Below are 20,681 nucleotides of genomic sequence, written 5' to 3'. Positions count from 1 at the left end.
TATGTCTGCATGTGGCTGAAATGGCAGAGGATGATGCATTGTATCCGAAGGTTGGTGGGTTGGAAGGTGAGAACCGGGGGAGTTCTGTCCTTGTTGAGATTGGAGGAGTGGGGTTCGAGGGAGGAGGTGCACTAGAGGACATCGCTGACCACGTGGGAGATGAAATTGTCATCCTTAAAGAAGTAGACCGCCTGGGTTGTTCTATGGTGGAATTGGGGTAAAAAGTGAGGTCTGCAGATGCTGGAGATCACAGTTGAAAACGTGTTGCTGGTTAAAGCACAGCAGGTCAGGCAGCATCCAAGGAATAGGAAATTCGACTTTTCGGGCATAAGCCCTTCCTGATGAAGGGCTTATGCCTGAAACGTCGAATTTCCTATTCCTTGGATGCTGCCTGACCTGCTGTGCTTTAACCAGCAACACATTTTCAACTATGGTGGAATTGGTCTTCTTGGGAGCTGATGCAGTGGAGGCGGAGGAATTGGGAGTAAGAGATAGGGTGAGACGAGTGTGGTCCAAGTAGCTGGGAGTTGGTGGGTTTGAAGTAGATGTCAATGTTGAGTCGGTCACTGGAAATGGAGAATGGAGAGGTCAATGAAGGGGAGGGAGGTGTCCGAGATGGTCCAGGTGAACTTGAGGTAGGGTGGAAGGGGTTCATGAAGTTCATGAACTGTTCAACCTCCTCCCCAGGGGTACGATGTGGCACTGATACAGTCATCTATTATGCAGAAGAGAAGGTGGGGAATGGTGCTGGTGTAGCTGCGGAAGATGTACTGTTCCAGTACCCGATGAAGAGGCATGTATACCGGGGCCCATACAGGTGCCCATGGCTACACCTTTAGCCTGCAGTCCTCACTTTCTCCCAATTTTTGGAGTTAAGTCCCACTCCATCATTTTAGCCCATAATCCTGATTAATATGTTCAGTACTGCACACAGGGTGTGCTCTATTATAGAGCTGAAATCAACATCCTGTTCACCAGTTCTAATGGTTCAAGGGGATTTTAAAGATCCTGTCGTATTCAAAGACCAGGGAGTTCTTCCGTTGTCCAGAAATGTTATGCTGAACAAACACTACCCAAAAACGGGTCTGTTCTTCTCACTTGTGGCATATAGCTGTACACAAATAGTTATTGTCTTTGTCTAAATAATAATAGTACTTCAAAACTATATTTGTTACAGCAAGGAAAAATCAAACGAGATTATTTCTTTTTCACCTCCATTCTCTTTTGCTATCGTCTAGTCAGTGTCAGTTCAGCTCAGTTCTATTTTGCAGCCATAGCATCCGGAGTACTAAAATAGCATAATGTATCTTGTGGTTTTTGTGCCTGGCTTGGCTTTGGATATTTAATGTTCCATCAATATATTCAAAACTCAAGGGCCTGATATGGAAAGAGGATTGACCTAGCAAGATTGCAGGAAGGTAAAACTCAACGTTTTCAATTGGACAGCCTTATGCTGACTCAGATGCTTGGACAGTGGAAGTCAGGGAGAAAGAAAAATAATTTATAAATCTCCGAGACTATGGTATTAAACTCTAGAAATCTACAGTGTAAAATATAGCTGTTGGTTCATCAGCTCTACACTAACTGACAAGGAGCTATCTAGCCTAATCCCACTTTCTAGATTTCGGTCCATCGTCTTGTCGATTACAAACTTCAAATACATATTCAACTACTTTTTAAATGTCGTAAGAGTTATAAGGAAGGACTTTCAGATGCTGATGACTCTGGGTGAAAAAATATCCCTCTAATGCACTCTAAAACTCCTGCCATATGTAGAAAGGGCTGACAAAGGGGGAGGCCATATTAGATTTGGTGCTAGGCAATGAGCCAGGCCAGGCGCCAGATCTCACAATGCGAGAGCATTTCGGTGACAGTGATCACAACTGCCATGGAGAGGGATAGGAACAGACAGTATGGGAAGGTATTTAAATGGGAGAGGGGAAATTATACTGCTATTAAACAGGAGCTATGGAGTATAAATTGGGATCAATTGTTCTATGGGAAATGCACACAGAAATGTGGAGGCTGTTTAAGGAGCACTTGCTGCGAGTGTTGGATAACTTTGTCCCACTGAGACAGGCAAGGAATGGTAAGGTGAAGGAGAAGGATGACAAGAGAAGTGGAGCTTCTCATCAAAAGGAAGAAGGAAGCTTACTTAAGGTTAGAACAGAATGTAGAAAAGTACAGTACAGAACAGGCCCTTTGGCTTAACCTACGTATCCCTCAATTCACTGCTGTCCATATGCATATCCAGCAATCGCTTAAATGTCCCAAATGACTCTGCTTCCATCACCACCACTGTGTTCACAACTCTCTGTGTAAAAAGCCTACCTCTGACATCTCCTCTATACCTTCCTCCTAACACCTCAAAACTATGACCCCTTGTGGCAGTCAATCCTGCCCTGGGGAAAAGTCACTGGCTATTGACTCTATCCATGCTTCTCATTACCTTGTACATCTCAATCAGGTCACCTTTCCTCCTCCTTCTCTCCAGAGAGAAAAGTCTGAGCTTAGTCAACCTCTCTTTGTAAGACAAGCCATCCAGTCCAGGCAGCATCCTGGTTTTCTTTGCACCGTCTCCATCTTTCCTATCACAGAGAGGCCAGAACTGGATCCCAAATACTGGAGTCATAAATCCTATCCCTTAGAATTCTTTCCAGAATCTTGCTGACCACGGACGTAAGACTGACTGGTCTATAATTGCCAGGGATTTCCCTATTACCCTTCTTGAAATGAGGGACAACATTCACCTGCTTCCAGTCCTCTGGTATGACTCCTGCGGAGAGTGAGGAAGCAAAGATCTTCCAGCGGCTTAGCAATGTCCTTTCTCATTTCCCAGAGGAACCTAGGATAAATCTGGTCTGGCCCTGGGGACTTATCAATCTTAATGTTTGTCAAAATTTCCAGCACATGAACTTCTTCAATTTCAATCTGTTCAAGCCTGTTTCCTGGCTCCTCAAAGTTCTCATTCACAACAAGGTTGAGGTAGCAAGGATCTGGCACAGCTTTATAGGATTACAGGGTAGCAAGGAAACAACTCAGAAATGGACTGAGGAGAATTAGGAGGGGGCACGAGAAAACCTTGGTGGGAAGGGTTAGGGAAAACCCAAAGGCGTTCTACACGCATGTGAGGTATAAGAGAATGATTAGAGAGGGGGGAGGGCCGATCAGGAATAGTGGAGGGAACGTATGCCTGGAATTTGAAGAAATAGGGAAGGCCCTAAATGAGTTTTTTGTTTCAATATTCACCAGAGAGAGGGACCGTTTTGATAGTGAAAACGGTCCAGATTAATAGGCTTGAACAGATTGATATTAAGGAAGTGGATGTGCTGGAAATTCTGGGAAGCATCAAGATAGATGTGGATCAGGGCCAGACCGCCTATATCCAAGGTTATGAGGAATGAGATTTCTGTGCCTCTGGTGATACTCTATGCATCCTCACTCTCCACGGGAGAAGTACTGGCTGATTGGATGGATGTGAATGCTGTTCCTCTGTTCAAGAAAGGGAATAGGGAAATCCCTGGGAATTAAGGTCAGTAAGTCTTACATCTGTAGTAAGCAAGGTACTGGAAAGGATTCTGAGTGATAGGATTTATGATTGCAGTATTTGGAAAAACAGTTTGATGAAAGGTAATCAGCATGGCTTTGTGAGGGGCAGGTCATGCCTCACTAGCCTTATTGATTTCTTTGAGGACGTGACAAGTTGACAAAGGTCGAGCAGTTTGATGTGGTGTACTTGGATTTCAGTATGGCTTTTGATAAGGTTCCCCACGGTAGGCTCATTCGGAAAGTTAGGAGGTATGGGATACAGGGAAATTTGACTCTCTGGATACAGAATTCGCTGGCCAAAGTAGGATAGCGAGTAATAGTGGATGGAAAGTATTCTGCCTGGAGCTTAGTGAGCAGTGGTGTCCCGCAGGGATCTGTCCTTTGGTCTATACTCTTTGTAGTTTTTATAAATTACTTGGATGAAGAAGTGGAAGGGTGGGTGAGTAAGTTTGCTGATGACACAAAGGTCAGCATTGTTGTAGATAGTGTTGAGGGCTGTTACAGGCTACAACAGGATGCAGAGCTGGGCTTAGAAGTGGCAGATGGAGTTCAACCTGGGTAAGTGTGAAGTGATTGAAGGCATATGGTATTTTGGCTTTCATTAACAGGGGGATTGAGTTTGACAGTTATAAACTTTTGCTGCAGCTTTATAAAAACCCTGGTTAGACCACACTTGGAATATTGTGTCCCATTCTGGTCAGGTTAATTTAGAAGGATGTAGATGCTTTAGAGAGGGTGCAGAGGAGATTTGCCAGGATGATGCCTGGATTGGAGGTCTTGTCTAATGAAGAGAGGTTGATTTGAGCTAAGGCTTTTCACACTGGAGAGAAGAAGGAAGAGTGGTGACTTGACAGAGGTGTACACGGTAACGTGAGGCATAGATAGATTGGATAGCCAGAAATGGCTGTCACGAGGGGTCGTAATTTTAAGGTGATTGAAGGAAGGCATAGGGAAGATGTCAGAGGTAGATTCTTTATGCAGAGAGTTGTGGGTGTGTGGATTGTACTGTCAGCGGTGGTAGTAGTCAGAGACATTAGGGACATTTAGATTAGATTAGACTTACAGTGTGGAAACAGGCCCTTCGGCCCAACAAGTCCACACCGACCCGCCGAAGCGCAACCCACCCATACCCCTACATTTACCCCTTACCTAACACTATGGGCAATTTAGCTTGGCCAATTCACCTGACCCGCACATCTTTGTGACTGTGGGAGGAAACCGGAGCACCCGGAGGAAACCCACGCAGACACGGGGAGAACGTGCAAACTCCACACAGTCAGTCGCCTGAGTCGGGAATTGAACCCAGGTCTACAGGCGCTGTGAGGCAGCAGTGCTAACCACTGTGCCACCGTGCCGCCCTAAACTGCTTTACGCGACTGCTGGACAGGTACAAGGACAGAGACAAAAAAAAACTGCAGATTTTGGAATCCAAAGTAGACAGGCAGGAAGCTGGAAGAACACAGCAAGCCAGGCAGCATCAGGAGGTGGAGAAGTGAATGTTTCAGGTGTAACCCTTCTTCAGGACTCATGAGTCCGGATGCCGCCCAGACAAGCAGATGGACAGCAGTAAACTGAGGGGTGTATAGGTTAGATTGATCTTAGATTAATATAAGTGCTCGGCACAGCATTGTGGGCTGAAGGGACTGTATTGTGCTGTATTGTTCTATGTTATCCTAAATCTTTTCCCTTGGTTATAAAAAACTGGGAATAAGGCCTTTCTATCTGGACCCTCAATTAGGACACTTCAATTAGGTCTTCTCTCCGCTTCCTCTGTTCCAAAGAAAACTACCCTAATCTTATCCAATCTTTCTTTCTAACTAAAGTTCTCTAGTCTCGGGAACAACCCTGTAAATCTCCCCAACACCATCTCTTGAGCAATCACATCTTTTCTTCAGTGCAATGACTGGAACTGCACATGTCTCTTTCTGTTGCTAAATGTGTATAAGGTTTTACAAAGTTGTACCATAACCTCTCATCTTCCTTCAAACTTGGTTAATAGAGGCAAGTATTCTGAATGCATTCTTGAGTACATAATCCAACTGTCCAGCCACCTTCAGGATCTGCACTCCTCGATCCCTCTATTACAATACACTTTTAAATATCCAGTCATTTATTGTGCATTTCCTCACCTTATCAGTTTTCCTGAATTTGTTACCTCACAATTCTCCAGACTGATAAGCTAACAAAACTTACAGCAATTACTGTGAAATGTTCTGAATCAGTGTAAAGTCAAGCATGTATCATTTTGTTCAACTCTATCTCAGAGAAATAGTAAACAATGTATTTCTCACTTACATTTTGCCACCTAGTTTCAGATCCATACAGGCTGACTCCAAAATTGAAAGACTGTTATTCTCCATGTGTGCATGCCACACACAGTTCTGAAATCTGACAGTGAGATAGTGTTTGCTTCTGCAATCTCAGATCATAATATTACTCTGCTTTGTGATACAGGGTTAGTTATATACTGCAGCAACTCAGTATAATTACTTGGCCACAGGAGGCAGTCACTCTCCTGGAGGTGATTGCAAGACCTTGCTGCATTGACTGTCCAAAATTTTGGTCACTAATCCTTGTGAATGTCAGTAGTAATCCAAGACCTGCAATCATTGACACGCCAATACAGTACAAGCACACTATCAGCTTCAATCTACTCAAACTTTCACTTACTGTTTTCTGCAGGACCTTTGCAGCATATTGTTTCTGGGTTCGCTTTTCTTGACATCTGTACACAACAGATGTTGCACCCCTATGAGAGAAAGAAAAGCCAGAAGAAAATAATCCCAAACCAATAAGAATCATTGTGCAGCTTCATTACAGTACAGCATTGTTTTCATCATTTAATCAAAGTTTATGAGCAATCCTGGAGGATGAAATGCACATCCAATTTTCCATTGACAGGACAGGAACCAATATTCTTCACTTTTGAGCTCCAGAGACAAAGTAAACATTTTCATGTAGTTCCCTGAAAAGGGAATCCCATTGTCATTTATTGCAGAGTTATTTTCCATTCTGTTATCTTTCCCCCCAGAAATACATATTTATCAATTATTCATCAATTATTATTTGAAAACCAATTTCCAATGTTTCCATATTAAAAAATATTTTTATGTAATCCTTCCAACAGTTCAAATTGCATTTGTAACACGCTGCAAGTAATGACTGATGCATCTGCGCGCAATTCTTTTGTCAACTATTTTAATGGAGATCCTAATTGTTGTAAAAATAATTTAACATAAATGAGCTAACAGGTTCAGTGCTAATATTATACAGTAATAATGCATGCTTTGAAATTTATGTATCTGAGAACTGTGGGAAGATGATGGAAAATGAGGTTATACACTTTAAAATAGCAAACAAAGTTCAAATTGGGTTAAGCTCAAAAAATAGGACTTAACATAGTATAATCCATTTTTTTATTAGTTTCAATTAGAAAACTAGACACCATGTGAATACTCACATACGTATATATATTACTTATACTTTTTGAACGTATTTCACAAAGTACTCTGCCATTATATTTAAATGTGAGACAAACATTTTGTTTTAGAAGTTTCCATTGGCTTTAAATCAACCTTAAATTGGACTTTGTGGGCTTAAAAAAAGTGCTTCAGTGACTGGTTATTAAATGCTCCTGTCATTACAAAGCTATATATCAGCTCCTGCTTTGACAGAAAAAGCACACAGTCAGACTTTTATCCCTACTAGTAAGAGAGATAGAACACAAAAAAAATTAAAGCAGAATTATAATAGCTGAAAATTATACTGCTAGCATTAAAAAGTCCTTGGCACTTCAGAGGCTGTATTTGATCTGAATAATGTGTTTTGAGTACAGATTAGCATTATCAAGCCATGGGACAGGCAGTAAAGATTTAGATGCTTTAGCTATCTTGTTGAGACAATCTATGTAATTTAGAAGAACAGATGACCTGTACAAGGCTGGTGACTGAATAAAGGTTAATTTAACTGAATTTATATTGATCAAACAGTTCACCAAGTACAGCCACCTACAACTGAACTTATTGCTTTATGTGTAATTAAAGCTAATTCAGTACTTGGGTATAAACCCAATCTAAGTTAAAGCAAGTTTAAACTTGGGTAACTGAAGTTTGAGGAGAAAGTGAGGACTGCAGATGCTGGAGATCAGAGCTGAAAATGTGTTGCTGGAAAAGCGCAGCAGGTCAGGCAGCATCCAAGGTGCAGGAGAATTGACGTTTTGGGCATGAGCCCTTCTTCAGGAATCCTGAATGTCGATTTGCCTGCTTCTTGGATGCTGCCTGACCTGCTGTGTTTTTCCAGCAACACATTTTCAGAACTGAAGTTTGAGACTTACAATCAACATGAGCGTGGCAGATTTCAAACCCAATTAAAAGGGAGTAAGCCTTGAAACTATACTTGCATCGACTTCTTATTGTGGTCTGCAAAGAAATTGAATGGGATTTTAGCTACATTGGAACTGCACCTGCATTTCTCAACAGTAGGTGAGGATATCAAATTATTCAACTGCGTGGGGTACATGAGCGCTGGAGATATTTCTGTCATTACAAGTGGTCGAATTTCTGCACAAATCCTGTCAGACCTATTGAGTTTCTCCAGCTGAGATTCTCTATACTTTCCGTTTTATTTCAGATCTCCAGCATCCGCTGATGTGCAAATAAAGTGTTCTCCTGACAATATTGCAAAGTCATGGCTCAGGGTGGAAATAATTGTTGCAGTGGGCATGATCTGACAGTTACACCAGAATCAGGATGAGCAGATTTTCAGTGATTCATTAACAGACTGAACCCCTACAAATTAAGTTACATAATGCACAGCTGAAGATGATGGTTGCTGCCCAGCAATATTAAGCTTTTCTGCCTTGTGTTAAGAAAGTAGCTCATGTGCAATCCTCTGTTCCACAAGGCTCATCAAGGATTATAAATAACCATGCGTCCCATGAGTAAGATTAGCCACTTCTCCAAATATCATAGATAGGTTTTATCTCTGTATTCAGGTTATTCTTTGTCTCTGGTGGGATAGCTTAAACAAATTACACCAGGTCACTCCTTGAACAATTTAATTCAATAAATACACAAAAATCAGAGGAAGAAAAAGAGAGAAAATCAGAGGTAGACAAAGAGAAACTAATGGGATAATAAAAAGATAGTTTGAAAATGAAAGATTTGGAATGAGAAGGTGAAAGAGAATGCCTGTTCATGGAGGGATGCCCAAGAATGTATCTTCTCAGGTCCCATTAGAATATATCACGAAATAATAGTGGAATATGCAAAGTGGAATCCAGGTACTAATTAGCATTTTTCATACTGACAACTCTTTGTTTAGGGTTTATCCTTTAATGAGGCAACAATGCTAGTTATAGCCTTTGCCAAATGTGCAAGCTCACAACACTCAAATAGCACAGACTAGGGTAAATATCGGAGGATGACTGGAAGGTCTCAGCCAGGCCTTAATATTATTGTTGACATGGCTCTTAAGAAGCTTAATTACTTGCCCACCTTTTGGCAGGAAGTTAACACACAGTTAAAGTTGGAAAGGACTGGTACTGGTTGGAAAAACTCCACAAAGACTGGTATCCTGTCACTGAGCCACACACGCAAAATACATGACACTGACTCAGAAAGCTCAGAACAGAACTCCTGTAGTGAGCAGAATCTCTGCCATTCCTGTTTACCTTTGCCAGCCAGGGGTCCCTGAATGGACCAGGTCAACAACTCCAATCAAGGAGCTCATATCCAATGAAATCCACCTGGCTGACCTTTTTTACAATCACTGCACTGGTCTGAACTAGAATTCCATTTTCAGTGCAAGGTGGGGAGAGGTTTTGCTGAATCCATGATCCTTTAGACCAAATGTCTGCTCTTGGGAAGGAGATTAGGAAACTGGAATGCCGCTGGCCTCAATTTTCAGGTCCCATCTGGCTCTGTTCCTGACCTTCGGCAGAGCCAATGAATTAAAACCTAAGTCTCTGCCCACATTTTATCTGACAGTAATTCCCTGGAGCTTTGTCATAAAACACTACTGACTTGCATTTGTAATAGCTGTTAGGATGAGCCTTCAGCTCATGCAAATTTCACAGCAGCCACCAGTCACTTAACAATCATACCAGTGTGGGGCACTGGTTGAAAATATTTTTGTCAGTGTTAATCTTTATTTTAACCTCACCAGATGTTTACAAACAATTCGTAGATCTGTAGGTACGCTACATCCTCTTATCAGGTGTACGTAGAAGAAAATTGACTATTATAGGACAAGAGGACAGAATTGCCTGGGCTTGAAGGGGCAGGCTGTGAGAGATGAGCCCACATGTGTCCTGACACTGACAGTTTGTTCACCCTGCATTAGCGTTAAAGAATGATTTGGGTCTTGTTAATAGTGTAGGAATTTGGATCTGCTCATGTTTAGGACTTTAGGGAGGAGTATATGGGCGGCACGGTGGCACAGTGGTTAGCACTGCTGCCTCACAGCGCCTGGAGACCCGGGTTCAATTCCCGACTCAGGCGACTGACTGTGTGGAGTTTGCACGTTCTCCCCGTGTCTGCGTGGGTTTCCTCCGGGTGCTCCGGTTTCCTCCCACAGTCCAAAGATGTGCGGGTCAGGTGAATTGGCCATTCTAAATTGCCCATAGTGGTAAGGGGTAAGGGATAATGTAGGGGTATGGGTGGGTTGTGCTTCGGCGGATCGGTGTGGACTTGTTGGGCCGAAGGGCCTGTTTCCACACTGTAAGTAATCTAATCTAATCTATATTTTCCTATATCTGATTCATGACATGTATCCTTTATTGGGCTAGTGTGCTGCAGACTAGAGCAGGTAGGTTGGCGGTGAAATGGGCTTGAAAATCAGCCTGCTGAGAAATAGCAGCACTCGTGCCTCATTTGCATCAGTCTCAGCCATGGGAAATGCATACCAGTTTTTTGGGCTTCAACTCTGGTCAGACAGCACACTTTGAGATTAGTGCGTGTTCCTTGGATACCATACATTGAATGTGAGGGAGGTCTGTATAGCATGGGACAAACTGCAATTTTGAGGTTGAATTTCCAGGGCAATTTTAGTGTGGTTTCTTTAATAAATGGTTACAAATAACACTTCATTATAAAGCTTTGGTCATTGTGAATGTTTAGCAATCAAAGTTTGGATTTAGCCATGGTATTATCCATAAGCAGATTTGAACATGATTTTGTAAAAACAAATCAACTGCAAGCAATGTCTTAGGCTGGATAATATCATGATGGAAAATTGTGAGGAAGGTTAAATAAGGGCATTTTGAGAATAATGCTTAAATTGTGCCTTCTGGACATTCAGAGATTTTTACTGAAAGCTTGGTTTGGTATTTCTGTTCTATTATCAACTAAAAAGCCATCTGGAAAATAAAATTAATAAAAGAAAAACAAGATAGTTAATTCTTATACTTCTGGGAATTGTTATTTAATAATATCATCTCATTTTGCTCTCGCTCTCTCTAACTAAATTTTCAGAACTTATTAATGTCAACTAGGCTTAATTCAAAGCAATTTTGCCTGTCAGTGAGAAACAGTGGATTCCAGCTCAATGCCTAAGCCCAATTACAGCTTGAGCTGATATTGTTGGATGTTGATATTTTCCAAAGGACAGAGTAAGAACCAACATCCTGTTGTGGTTGTTCATGGGGATTTTAAGTACAAAATCCTCATTAAAGAGATGGTGAATGTTGAAGTCATACAGGGATTTGAATATAAAAATCAGAATTTTGAATTTGATATGCTGCTTAATCAAAGTTAGTTGGCAGAGAGAGTGATAAGTAAAAAGAATTTGGCTCAGGTTAGAATAGGCCGATCTTGATGAGTTGGAGGTTCCGAAGAAGAGTGATACTGCATTCGAAATGTTATCTTGGTTTGAGTTTCTCCAGCATTCTCTGTTTTTGATTCAAATATCCAGCATCCACAGTATTTTGCTTTTAGTTGATGAGTCTGAGTTTATGGAGAGGATTCCATGAACCAAGTTTGGAAATTCACACTCCCTTGGTGCAAGCACCCAAACTTTAGAACATAGAATTAGGAACAGGAGTAAGCTGTTTGGCCTTTTGAGCCTGGTACACCATTCAGCAGGATCATGGCTGATCCAGCATTGGTCATGTCCCCTCTCCTGCCTTTCCCACATAACCCTTGATTCGCTTTCTTTCTATCTATCTATCTATCTCTGTTCCTATGCACTATTATTCTCCACATATGCTCAAGGCATCGATTTGGACATTGGCAATCTGGCAAGCAGAGTTAAGTTTGAGCCATGAATCATCCCCATAAAAAGGTACATTTCATAGCACCAACAGCACAAAAATAGGCCATTTATCCCAAATGATCTGCGCTAATGTTTATGCTTCACCCATTCTACTTAATTACAACTTATTTGGGTAATTTTTATAGCCATTTTTTTTATAGGGGTGTAATTCTCTTCTGAAATATTAAGGTTTTTAGGATTAGTAAGGTTGTAATCTGAGAAAAATCTTATTGGCAGAAAGTATTGATTTTCACCGTAGGGTATCTCTTCCTGCCAATCTTTTGAAGTTACGAGAAAATGTCCTAAATTTATTCACTTTCATTTTTATTTTAGGATAGCATTAGCAAATCATTTGCAGCTTCATGTGACTTGCTGAGTAGTATTTAATGTTGATGAGGGGGGAATGAGGTGCTGGTTGACATCCAGTTGTGGACGCTACATCATCTCCTTTGGGAAAGACCTGCTGGAATTAAGCATCTCTTATGAACCTTGGTGGTAAGCATTGGGCTTTCCCCAAGATTAAGGACATCAGAGGCTGAAACCTTGCCCCTTACCCGGGAGTTGTGAGCCTACCAGAGGCTAGCAGGTGTGCACTACAGGTAGTGCCACTGAGGAGGCAATGGCTACTGTCAGTAGTATACAGAGAGAGAAGCCTTAAATTAACAGGCATCCATGTCACAGATCAGTGAAAGGAGGATGGAGATCACAGGAGAGGAGGGAGGGAAGGGTTGCTGTCAACAAGGGGTGGGCCTTGGCTCTTAATAGCCACTGTTGCCACTTCTGCAACCCATTCACCTTCCATGCCTTCTAATGCAGGGTCTCTCAATCAGGAATGCCTTTGAACAAGGGACCTCCTCAACTCATTTTTGCTTTTTAGGCTTCTACCATAACTAGGAATGAGACCCTTAAGTGTGCAGACCACCCAATTAACTGCTTCCAATGTCAGCTTTGGGGGAGAGCATTAAATTCTTTCCACATCAATTATCTGTTTGCACCACATTGTGTTTTTAGTCTATGACAAGACCGGTTCAGGTTCTCTGGAGTGTACTTAGTTTTGGCTTCTTGGGTTTATAATCAATATCAGCATCAAGTGACTAATTTGGAAGGTGCAAATGGTTCATTAACTTTTTAGCTGCTAAATCAGACTGCAGTATACATAGTGTAAAAAGACATGAGTGTATTAATTGAAAATCAGCAAAATTAATACCCAAAACATCTCTAAAGTTCACCAGAAGAAAATACTAGACTCTGGATCAAATAGTAAATCAAGTGACATCAGCGCAATTGAAAAATAGTGCAGGTCAAATTCTATTTTTACTTTTCAAGATTCCTGGATGTTTACGAGTGCTTTCCACATTTTATTCACAAAAACTAGAAATCAATTATCTTGGTGTTAATTCAGATAATCTGCCTAATTTTGTTGCTTATAAGTAATATCTATTTGCCCTTAACAAATAAAAAAAATCACAACTTTGCATTCAATGTAAAATAATGTAATAAATAATCTTGTTGGGAAGTTTGGGTACAAAATATGGATTTCAATTGCCATCATGCAATATGGAAGTGCAGATTTTGTTTTGTATAACCAAAGTGCTGGAGAAACTCAGCAGGTCTGGCAACAATGATTAAGAAACAAACAAACAGTTAATGTTGCATGCCCCATGGTTCTTCTGCGGAACTGAGCAGGGCTGGAAAATGACAATATTTATGTTTTTGACAAAAGGGTAGGAGGAGTAAATGGAACAGATGATGAGGGCACCCAGAGCAAAAGATAAAAGGAATGCTATTAGTAGTAAAGGACAAAGATAAAAATCACACCACACCAGGTTATAGTCCAAAAGGTTTATGTGGAAGCCTAATTTTTAAAGTTCTGCTCCTTCATCAGGTGGTAAGTGAAATTTGTGGATAGTCAACAATAGATTGGCTTTGCTGAGAGCAAACCCAATGCAAATGACACTGCCAGTGGGGGAGAGAGAGGAGAGGTGTGTAATCAGACTAGAGAATAGGGTTTATGTTCTTTATGCTGTTGAACTCAATATTGTGTCCTGAGGCTGTAAGAAGCATCGGTAGAAAATAAGGTGCTGTTCCTCCAGCTTCAGTTTCACTTTACTGAAACACTGCAGTAGGCCAAGGGCAGAAATGTTAGCATGGGAGCAAGAGGGTGGATTGAAATTTACCTGATAACTGGATAAGTTGATTTTAAAATAATATAATTTATGCTCAACATGATCTCAAGTACTGTGATTACCTCCAGCTAAATGACTGCATAAGATACATATAATCAGGCCAGTGACGCTATTAAATTCTCTTCATGACCTTCTACAATATTACATCTTGTTTAATTCCTTTTTTAATGTGCTCTTAAATTTTAAAAAATTGCTACTTGAACTCAATGATTTGTAGACTTTTGTTTTAAATCACCCCCAAGGTAACTTTTCGTAAACATTGCAAATCCCAGTTGTATTTAGTTTGCAGCAGCTAAATGGAGGAACCTCAGTACATAATATGTAATATTCACAGGTGCTGAAATGACTGTGAAAGTGGAATGAAATATATAGAGTGCTACATCATAATGACATTATTTCTTCCTTTTTGGAACTCCAATGATAATTGCTAACTTTAATACAATTTCTCTGTTGAAAACAGATGATGCTGCCATTGGCTGTTCATTACCTGACTTGCTATTGTATCTCTCATCTATATCAGTATAGGTAACAAATATCCCTTGCCTTGAGTTTTGGTAAAGCAAATCTGCCCAATTATTGATATTGTTTGAAGGTCATTACTCGCCCTAAGGTATTCTGCAATGGAACATGTGCTGATAAGGGGAGCATCCAATAAAATACTAATGACTAAATGATTCAATTTAAATTACATACCATCAATCCATACTCTGCAATTGTGCTATTTGTTTATGGATAATTATGAGAGCTGGACTGTAAAAGGGAGGGAAATGCACTTTGGGTGATAAACAAATGTAAAATAGAGATGTTTACAGCTGATCTGCAAATTATACTACTATCTGCATTTTCAAGTGATAATTGGCTTGTATAATTTTATAATTTGAATACTTCTGTCAAGGGAGACATGATGAAAAGGCTTTTAGTCCCGATAAGTGCAAGATGAAATTTTAAAGGATCACAACAATTTATACAGTGATTTTATAAGTAAAAAGCTTAAGTGAATAACTAAATCCAAACATGCAAGACACTACTAAAATTAAATTTTACCTAAAATTAAATATAGCAGAGCAGATTAGACAAAGTAGCGAATAGGTTATACCTGCATTAGAGTTAATCAAACTTATCAATTCTTTTGAGTGGGCCTTGAGGCTTCATTGTTCCTTTTCACAGCCAAATTGGTAAAATATGGTTTTGAAATGATTTTGGATTCTGGTAAGGGAGAGCAAATGTGGAGGTGCATCTGGTTGAAATTGTGGGAAAAATATGTTCGAGAGTGTAATCAATTTTGTTGCAATTAAGTGAGTGCAAACAGAATAGTGGATTTATTAGAGGAAACGAACAGTCTTGAAATCAAAATCATGTTTCACATAATGAGGGTAAGAGTGGCCTCTGGACAAGAGCAAATTTGCTAATCTCAGAAATGTTTTCTCTGGATGACTGGAAGGGCAGTATAGCACAGGTGTTTAAAAGCCACTTGCAGTTTTCATGTTCACAGTCAATGCAGTACTGATGATAGGCCCTGCATGTAGTTCTTGCTGTATCAGATGGCAGAGATCATCAACAGCTTCCCCAGTAGGACATGCTCTCTAAGCCTTTATCCCCTGAAAAACTCAGGTACCTCTCTCTATTGTGGCACATTGCACGCTGCTTCCTTTTATTTCAATCCTTTCCCATTGATCTTTCAGTCTGTCCACTTCTAGTATGTTGCCAAACTGTTTTCCAATGTGGCATTGGTTATTCATCACATTGCTGTGTACAAATTGGTTGACTTATTTGTCTACAAAAGAACAACCAACACATTTTAAAAGTACTTAATTGGCTGGTGTGAAAGTGATCTGGGAGAAAAGTAATCAAATTGTTATGCATTGATGTAAAGGAAAACATTGGTTAGTGTCAGTTTGCTTCCTGATGTGGCAACACTCCTATGACATTAGAAACTTGACATAGAAATCATGGTATTAAATAATCCAACACATAATTTATGACATAAGAATTTTGGCATAGAAATCACGGTACTAGATAATCCAAAGCACAACTATGATATAAAACTATTACATTCATCAGGCACACAAGTGTCTTGGCTAATAGTAGGCCATTTGATGCTAACAAGGGAGCATGCTTGTTAGTTAAGATGAAGTACAAAATCTTTATACCTGTAGGTCACATGTTGTTATAATAATAATAGGAACACCATGAGCATGTATCTTGAAGGCAACTTGCATATTGATCGTGGACGGCAGGAGTTCGAGAAGGTGGCTTCTTTCATCACACAAGGTTAACCATTTTACAAATTTCTTTTGTTAAATTCTTTGTGCCATTAGCTATCATGCAGACTGACCACATGGAGTAAATAACTTTGCACATGAATTGTTAACCTCCAATTGGAACTACAAAATCATCAAAATAACTGAGAGGTAAATCAATCAAATTATCCACAATGTAGGCTCAAAACAGAGGTGGCAATTAGTAATCCACATCTTTGATTACTACTATCTGCTTGGATGTGATGAGAAACTGAAAGACGGTTCAATTATTTACAGTGCAAAAGATCTGAGGATGTATTTTTTCACATTATAATTTTATTGGCCGACACAAGGCAAAGCTAGTTAGTCTCCCTGTTCTCAAACTGGAGCATTGTGCCTTTGTTGCATTGAATTTTAATCAATGACATTTGAGTTTACTTCCTTGCAACCCCAATGTGAGGAAGGTCTTCTTTCTTCTGGTTGTAAAGTGAAGTGTTTTGACTTTCTCATTAATCTTCCGGAGCAGTGATAATGCACCAGTTTCCCTTTGCCACTCTTCCCATTTTCACCTGGTACATTCTCTATTAAACACCAGGTTGTAACCACCTGATGAAGGAGCAGCGCTCAGAAAGCTAGTGTGCTTCCAATTAAACCTGTTGGACTATAACCTGGTGTTGTGTGATTTTTAACTTCAGGTTGTAATCAGCCAACTCACAAAATCTAAAAAGAAAGACTTAGCTTCAGCTGTTAGTAGAATAAGAAAACAACGAGTTCAACAACAAGAGAACAACATAGTAGAACAATGCTTTGATATTTCCTAATGCAGCCAATAGCAGAACATGCAAGAGTGCCATTTAGCCTTTTTTAAAAAATGTAAGATTATCCTGGGCACAATATGAAATCAACCTGCGGGTTTCTTACTCTAGCTCCAAAATGATTCACAGAGATGAAAACACACCAAAACCTTGCATTGAGCTCAATCTCATATACAGAAGTGATAAAAATGTCTCACATAAGAAATGGTAAATCAGACAAATATAGAGGAAACTCCCATTTGAATTTAGTGTTTACATGGCTTTTTGTGGGTAAATACTAATCTGCTGTGAACGGGGTATGGATGTGTGCGTGGGATGATCCTTTGGATTTTAAGCCTGGATTTAGAGTTAGCTTTTCACAATTTACCTCACTGGGATTGTGGTTTCAGAACCTTTTGGTTGTTAGTCTGAGGCGGTGGCAGCATCAACGATGGCAAAGCTTCTCCTGGCGATCTGAGGCAATGGCAACAGGAATATGGCTCTTTTTGGCAACTGATTTGAAAATAGCAGACTGTCCAAGATTGCAAGCAAAGGTTTTAAGATCTGGACATTTTTCTTTTTTTTTGGCTCTTTTTCTTTAATTTCAGTTGTTGTTTTTAAACTGATGTGTTTTTAACTATTGTTTTGGTGTTTTGTTTAATTATGGTTTTGTAACCAAGAATGTGCCCGTGAATACCAAATTTGTATACTTTTCATTGTACTCCTGCAACCCTTTGAGTACAGATGATGATAAAATTTTAGTTCATTGTAATTTTAGTTCATTGCTGTCATCAGTACGTCAAAATGTGTACGATGTCTGCTAACCTTCATGATTTGAATGTCACACGGTGACTGAGCTTGCAGCTGAAGTCTTTTGACAGAGATTTCAAGGGTTACCTTGAAGAATTGGGATTCTCAAACTCCTTATTATGATAACAACCCTCTGGCATTAACCTTTTGAGACCTGTTGTTTTACTTGCAAGCCATGCCATTTCCTTGGATCCAGCAGCATAATCATATTCCAAAAAAAATTCCATCAGATCTAACCATATATATGACCAACTTTGTTTCATGTGGATTCCCAGTTTTTCTCAAAATATTATACTTGATACACAATCATTTGCTTCTTCTGACAGTCTATTCTATGCAACCACAACTGTGGAAAATAGAATGCATCCTAATCTCAAATTTTACTTGGATTGTCATCTAGTTCTGTAATCACAATATTGTTATAAACACTAGGGACACCATTAACAAAATAAGAAAACATACATGAGTAAACCTAGATAAAGTCGCAACTTTGAGTTCATTATCACTATTAGATTACAGGCATTTCTGTTTAATTAAAGCAAATGACTATGAAACAAATTGAATCATATGAATCAAAAGGGTGGTACTATCAAACCTGTCAAATCAGAGTAGGAGCTAGAGAGTGAAGTTGCATAATTAATACACTCTTAAGAACGGAATTGTGACTTTCCTTAAACAATTCTCCATTGAGCCAGAGACCAGAAAGATTAGCTCTGTCCAGAGGTTGCGAGACCTGCTGAGTATTTCAAGCACTTTGTGTTTTTATTTCGGATTTGCAACATCCACAGTATTCAGGATCTTAAAAACAAGAGATTGCTGCATGAAGATTGCCTTCCTAGAATAGGTTGAACAAAGTGGTCCCTCCAGTTGTAAAGCTAGAGATTTTCAAAATACCTAGCTGAGAATTATCCTTCGGGGTTTTCACTATCAAATGGTCTAACATTGGCAGAGATTTTGGGTAAGTGACAAAAATACAGTTTCTGGTATCTTCTTCCAAATCGGTGGCAGTGCTGAAAACCTGCAATAAATGACTAGAGAAGAGATTTTGTTCTGGGAACAAATCAGGAAGTCGTGCTGGTTTGATTGCAGTTCAAGGTAATCCAAAATAACATTTGCATAATTACAAAATTAATTCTTTTATGAACCGTTAGACAATATAATAAAAAGCAACACATTTCAGGTTGTTAAAGGTAGATTTTTGGTCTCTGAGGTAATCAGGGGATATGGGGAGCAGGTTGGAAGGCGGAGTTGAGGCCCAAGATCAGCCACAATCATATTAAATAACAAAGCAGGCTCAGCAGCACATACAATCAAATCCTGCTCCTGTTCAGTGTTCTCCTGTCTATGATACTTAGAAACTTAGCTTGTTTGAAGACTCTTCCTGAATAGAGTCATCGAGGCGTACAGCCTGGAAACAGACCCTTTGGTCCAACCTGTCCATGCCGACCAGATATCCCAACCTAATTTTGACCTAGTTGTCAGCACTTGGCCCATTTCCCTCCAAACCCTTCCTATTCATAAACCTGTCCAGATGCCTTTTTAAATGTTGCAATTGTACCAGCCCCCACCACTTCCTCTGGTAGCTCATTCCATACACATACCACCCTCTGCGTGAAAAAAGGTTGCCCCATAGGTCTCTTTCCCCTAAACCTTCTCCATATATCTTTCCCTTAAACCTATGCCCTCTAGTTCTGGATTCCCCCATCCCAGGGAAAAGACTTTGTCTATAGGTACAGTTAGTAAGTTTGCAGATGACACCAAAATTGGAGGTGTAGTGGACAGCGAAGAGGGTTACCTCAGATTACAACAGGATCTGGACCAGATGGGTCAATGGATTGAGAAGTGGCAGATGGAGTTTAATTCAGATAAATGTGAGGTGCTGCATTTTGGGAAAGCAAATCTTAGCAATGCTTAATACACTTAATGGTAAGGTCCTAGGGAGTGTTGCTGAACAAAGAAACCTTGGAGTGCAGGTTCATAGCTCCTTGAAAGTGGAGTCGCAGGTAGATAGGATGTGAAGAAGGTGTTTGGTATGCTTTCCTTTATTGGTCAGAGTATTGAGTACAGGAGTTGGGAGGTCATGTTGTGGCTGTACAGGACATTGGTTAGGCCACTGTTGGAATATTGCGTGCAATTCTGGTCTCCTTCCTATCGGAAAGATGTTGTGCAACTTGAAAGGGTTAGAAACGATTTACAAGGATGTTGCCATGGTTGGAGGATCTGAGCTACGGGAGAGGCTGAACAGGCTGGGGCTGTTTTCCCTGGAGCGTCGGAGGCTGAGGCGTGACCTTACAGAGGTTTACAAAATTATGAGGGGCATAGTTAAGATAAATAGACAAAGTCTTTTCCCTGGGGTCGGGGAGTACAGAACTAGAGGGCATAGGCTTAGGGTGAGAGGGGAAAGATATAGAAGAGACCTAAGGGGCAACCTTTTCATGCAGAGGGTGGTACGTGTATGGAATGAGCTGCCAGAGGATGTGGTGGAGGCTGGTACAATTGCAACACTTAAGAGGCATTTGGATGGGTATATGAATAGGAAGGGTTTGGAGGGATATAGGCCGGGTGCTGGCAGGTGGGACTAGATTGGGTTGGGATATCTGGTTGGCATGGACGGGTTGGACTGAAGGGTCTGTTTCCAGGCTGTAATCTCTATGACTCTATGACCCTTATGATTTTATACCCCTTTCTGTGTAGTAGAAGCTCTGCATATGACTGGACAAGTGTTGTTAGGATACCAAAACAGTACTTATACATTGCAGCCTTGTTGGTTTTAGGATAACTGGTTACTAAGCAACAATTACTGTCAAGCACTATCTAAGCCAGCATAATCAATGGAATTGCAACCTGATATT

At 40.3% G+C, this 20,681-nt stretch overlaps 1 protein-coding gene across 1 annotated transcript in view; it reads right to left on the bottom strand.

Annotated features, from left to right (window-relative positions):
• LOC132828977 (calcium/calmodulin-dependent protein kinase type IV-like) overlaps positions 1–20,681 on the bottom strand; it is a 147,793-nt gene that overhangs the window by 87,112 nt on the left and 40,000 nt on the right. The window contains exon 2 of the mRNA XM_060846219.1: positions 6,220–6,298. Within this exon, the coding sequence (XP_060702202.1) occupies positions 6,220–6,298 (79 nt within the window). The remainder of the gene's footprint in view (positions 1–6,219; positions 6,299–20,681) is intronic.

The sequence above is a fragment of the Hemiscyllium ocellatum genome, chromosome 28 (genome assembly GCF_020745735.1).
Source record: "Hemiscyllium ocellatum isolate sHemOce1 chromosome 28, sHemOce1.pat.X.cur, whole genome shotgun sequence".
In the NCBI taxonomy this organism is placed as follows: domain Eukaryota; kingdom Metazoa; phylum Chordata; class Chondrichthyes; order Orectolobiformes; family Hemiscylliidae; genus Hemiscyllium; species Hemiscyllium ocellatum.
The sequence above is the reverse complement of the archived record's forward strand: the minus strand, read 5'-3'. Positions and strand labels throughout refer to the sequence as shown.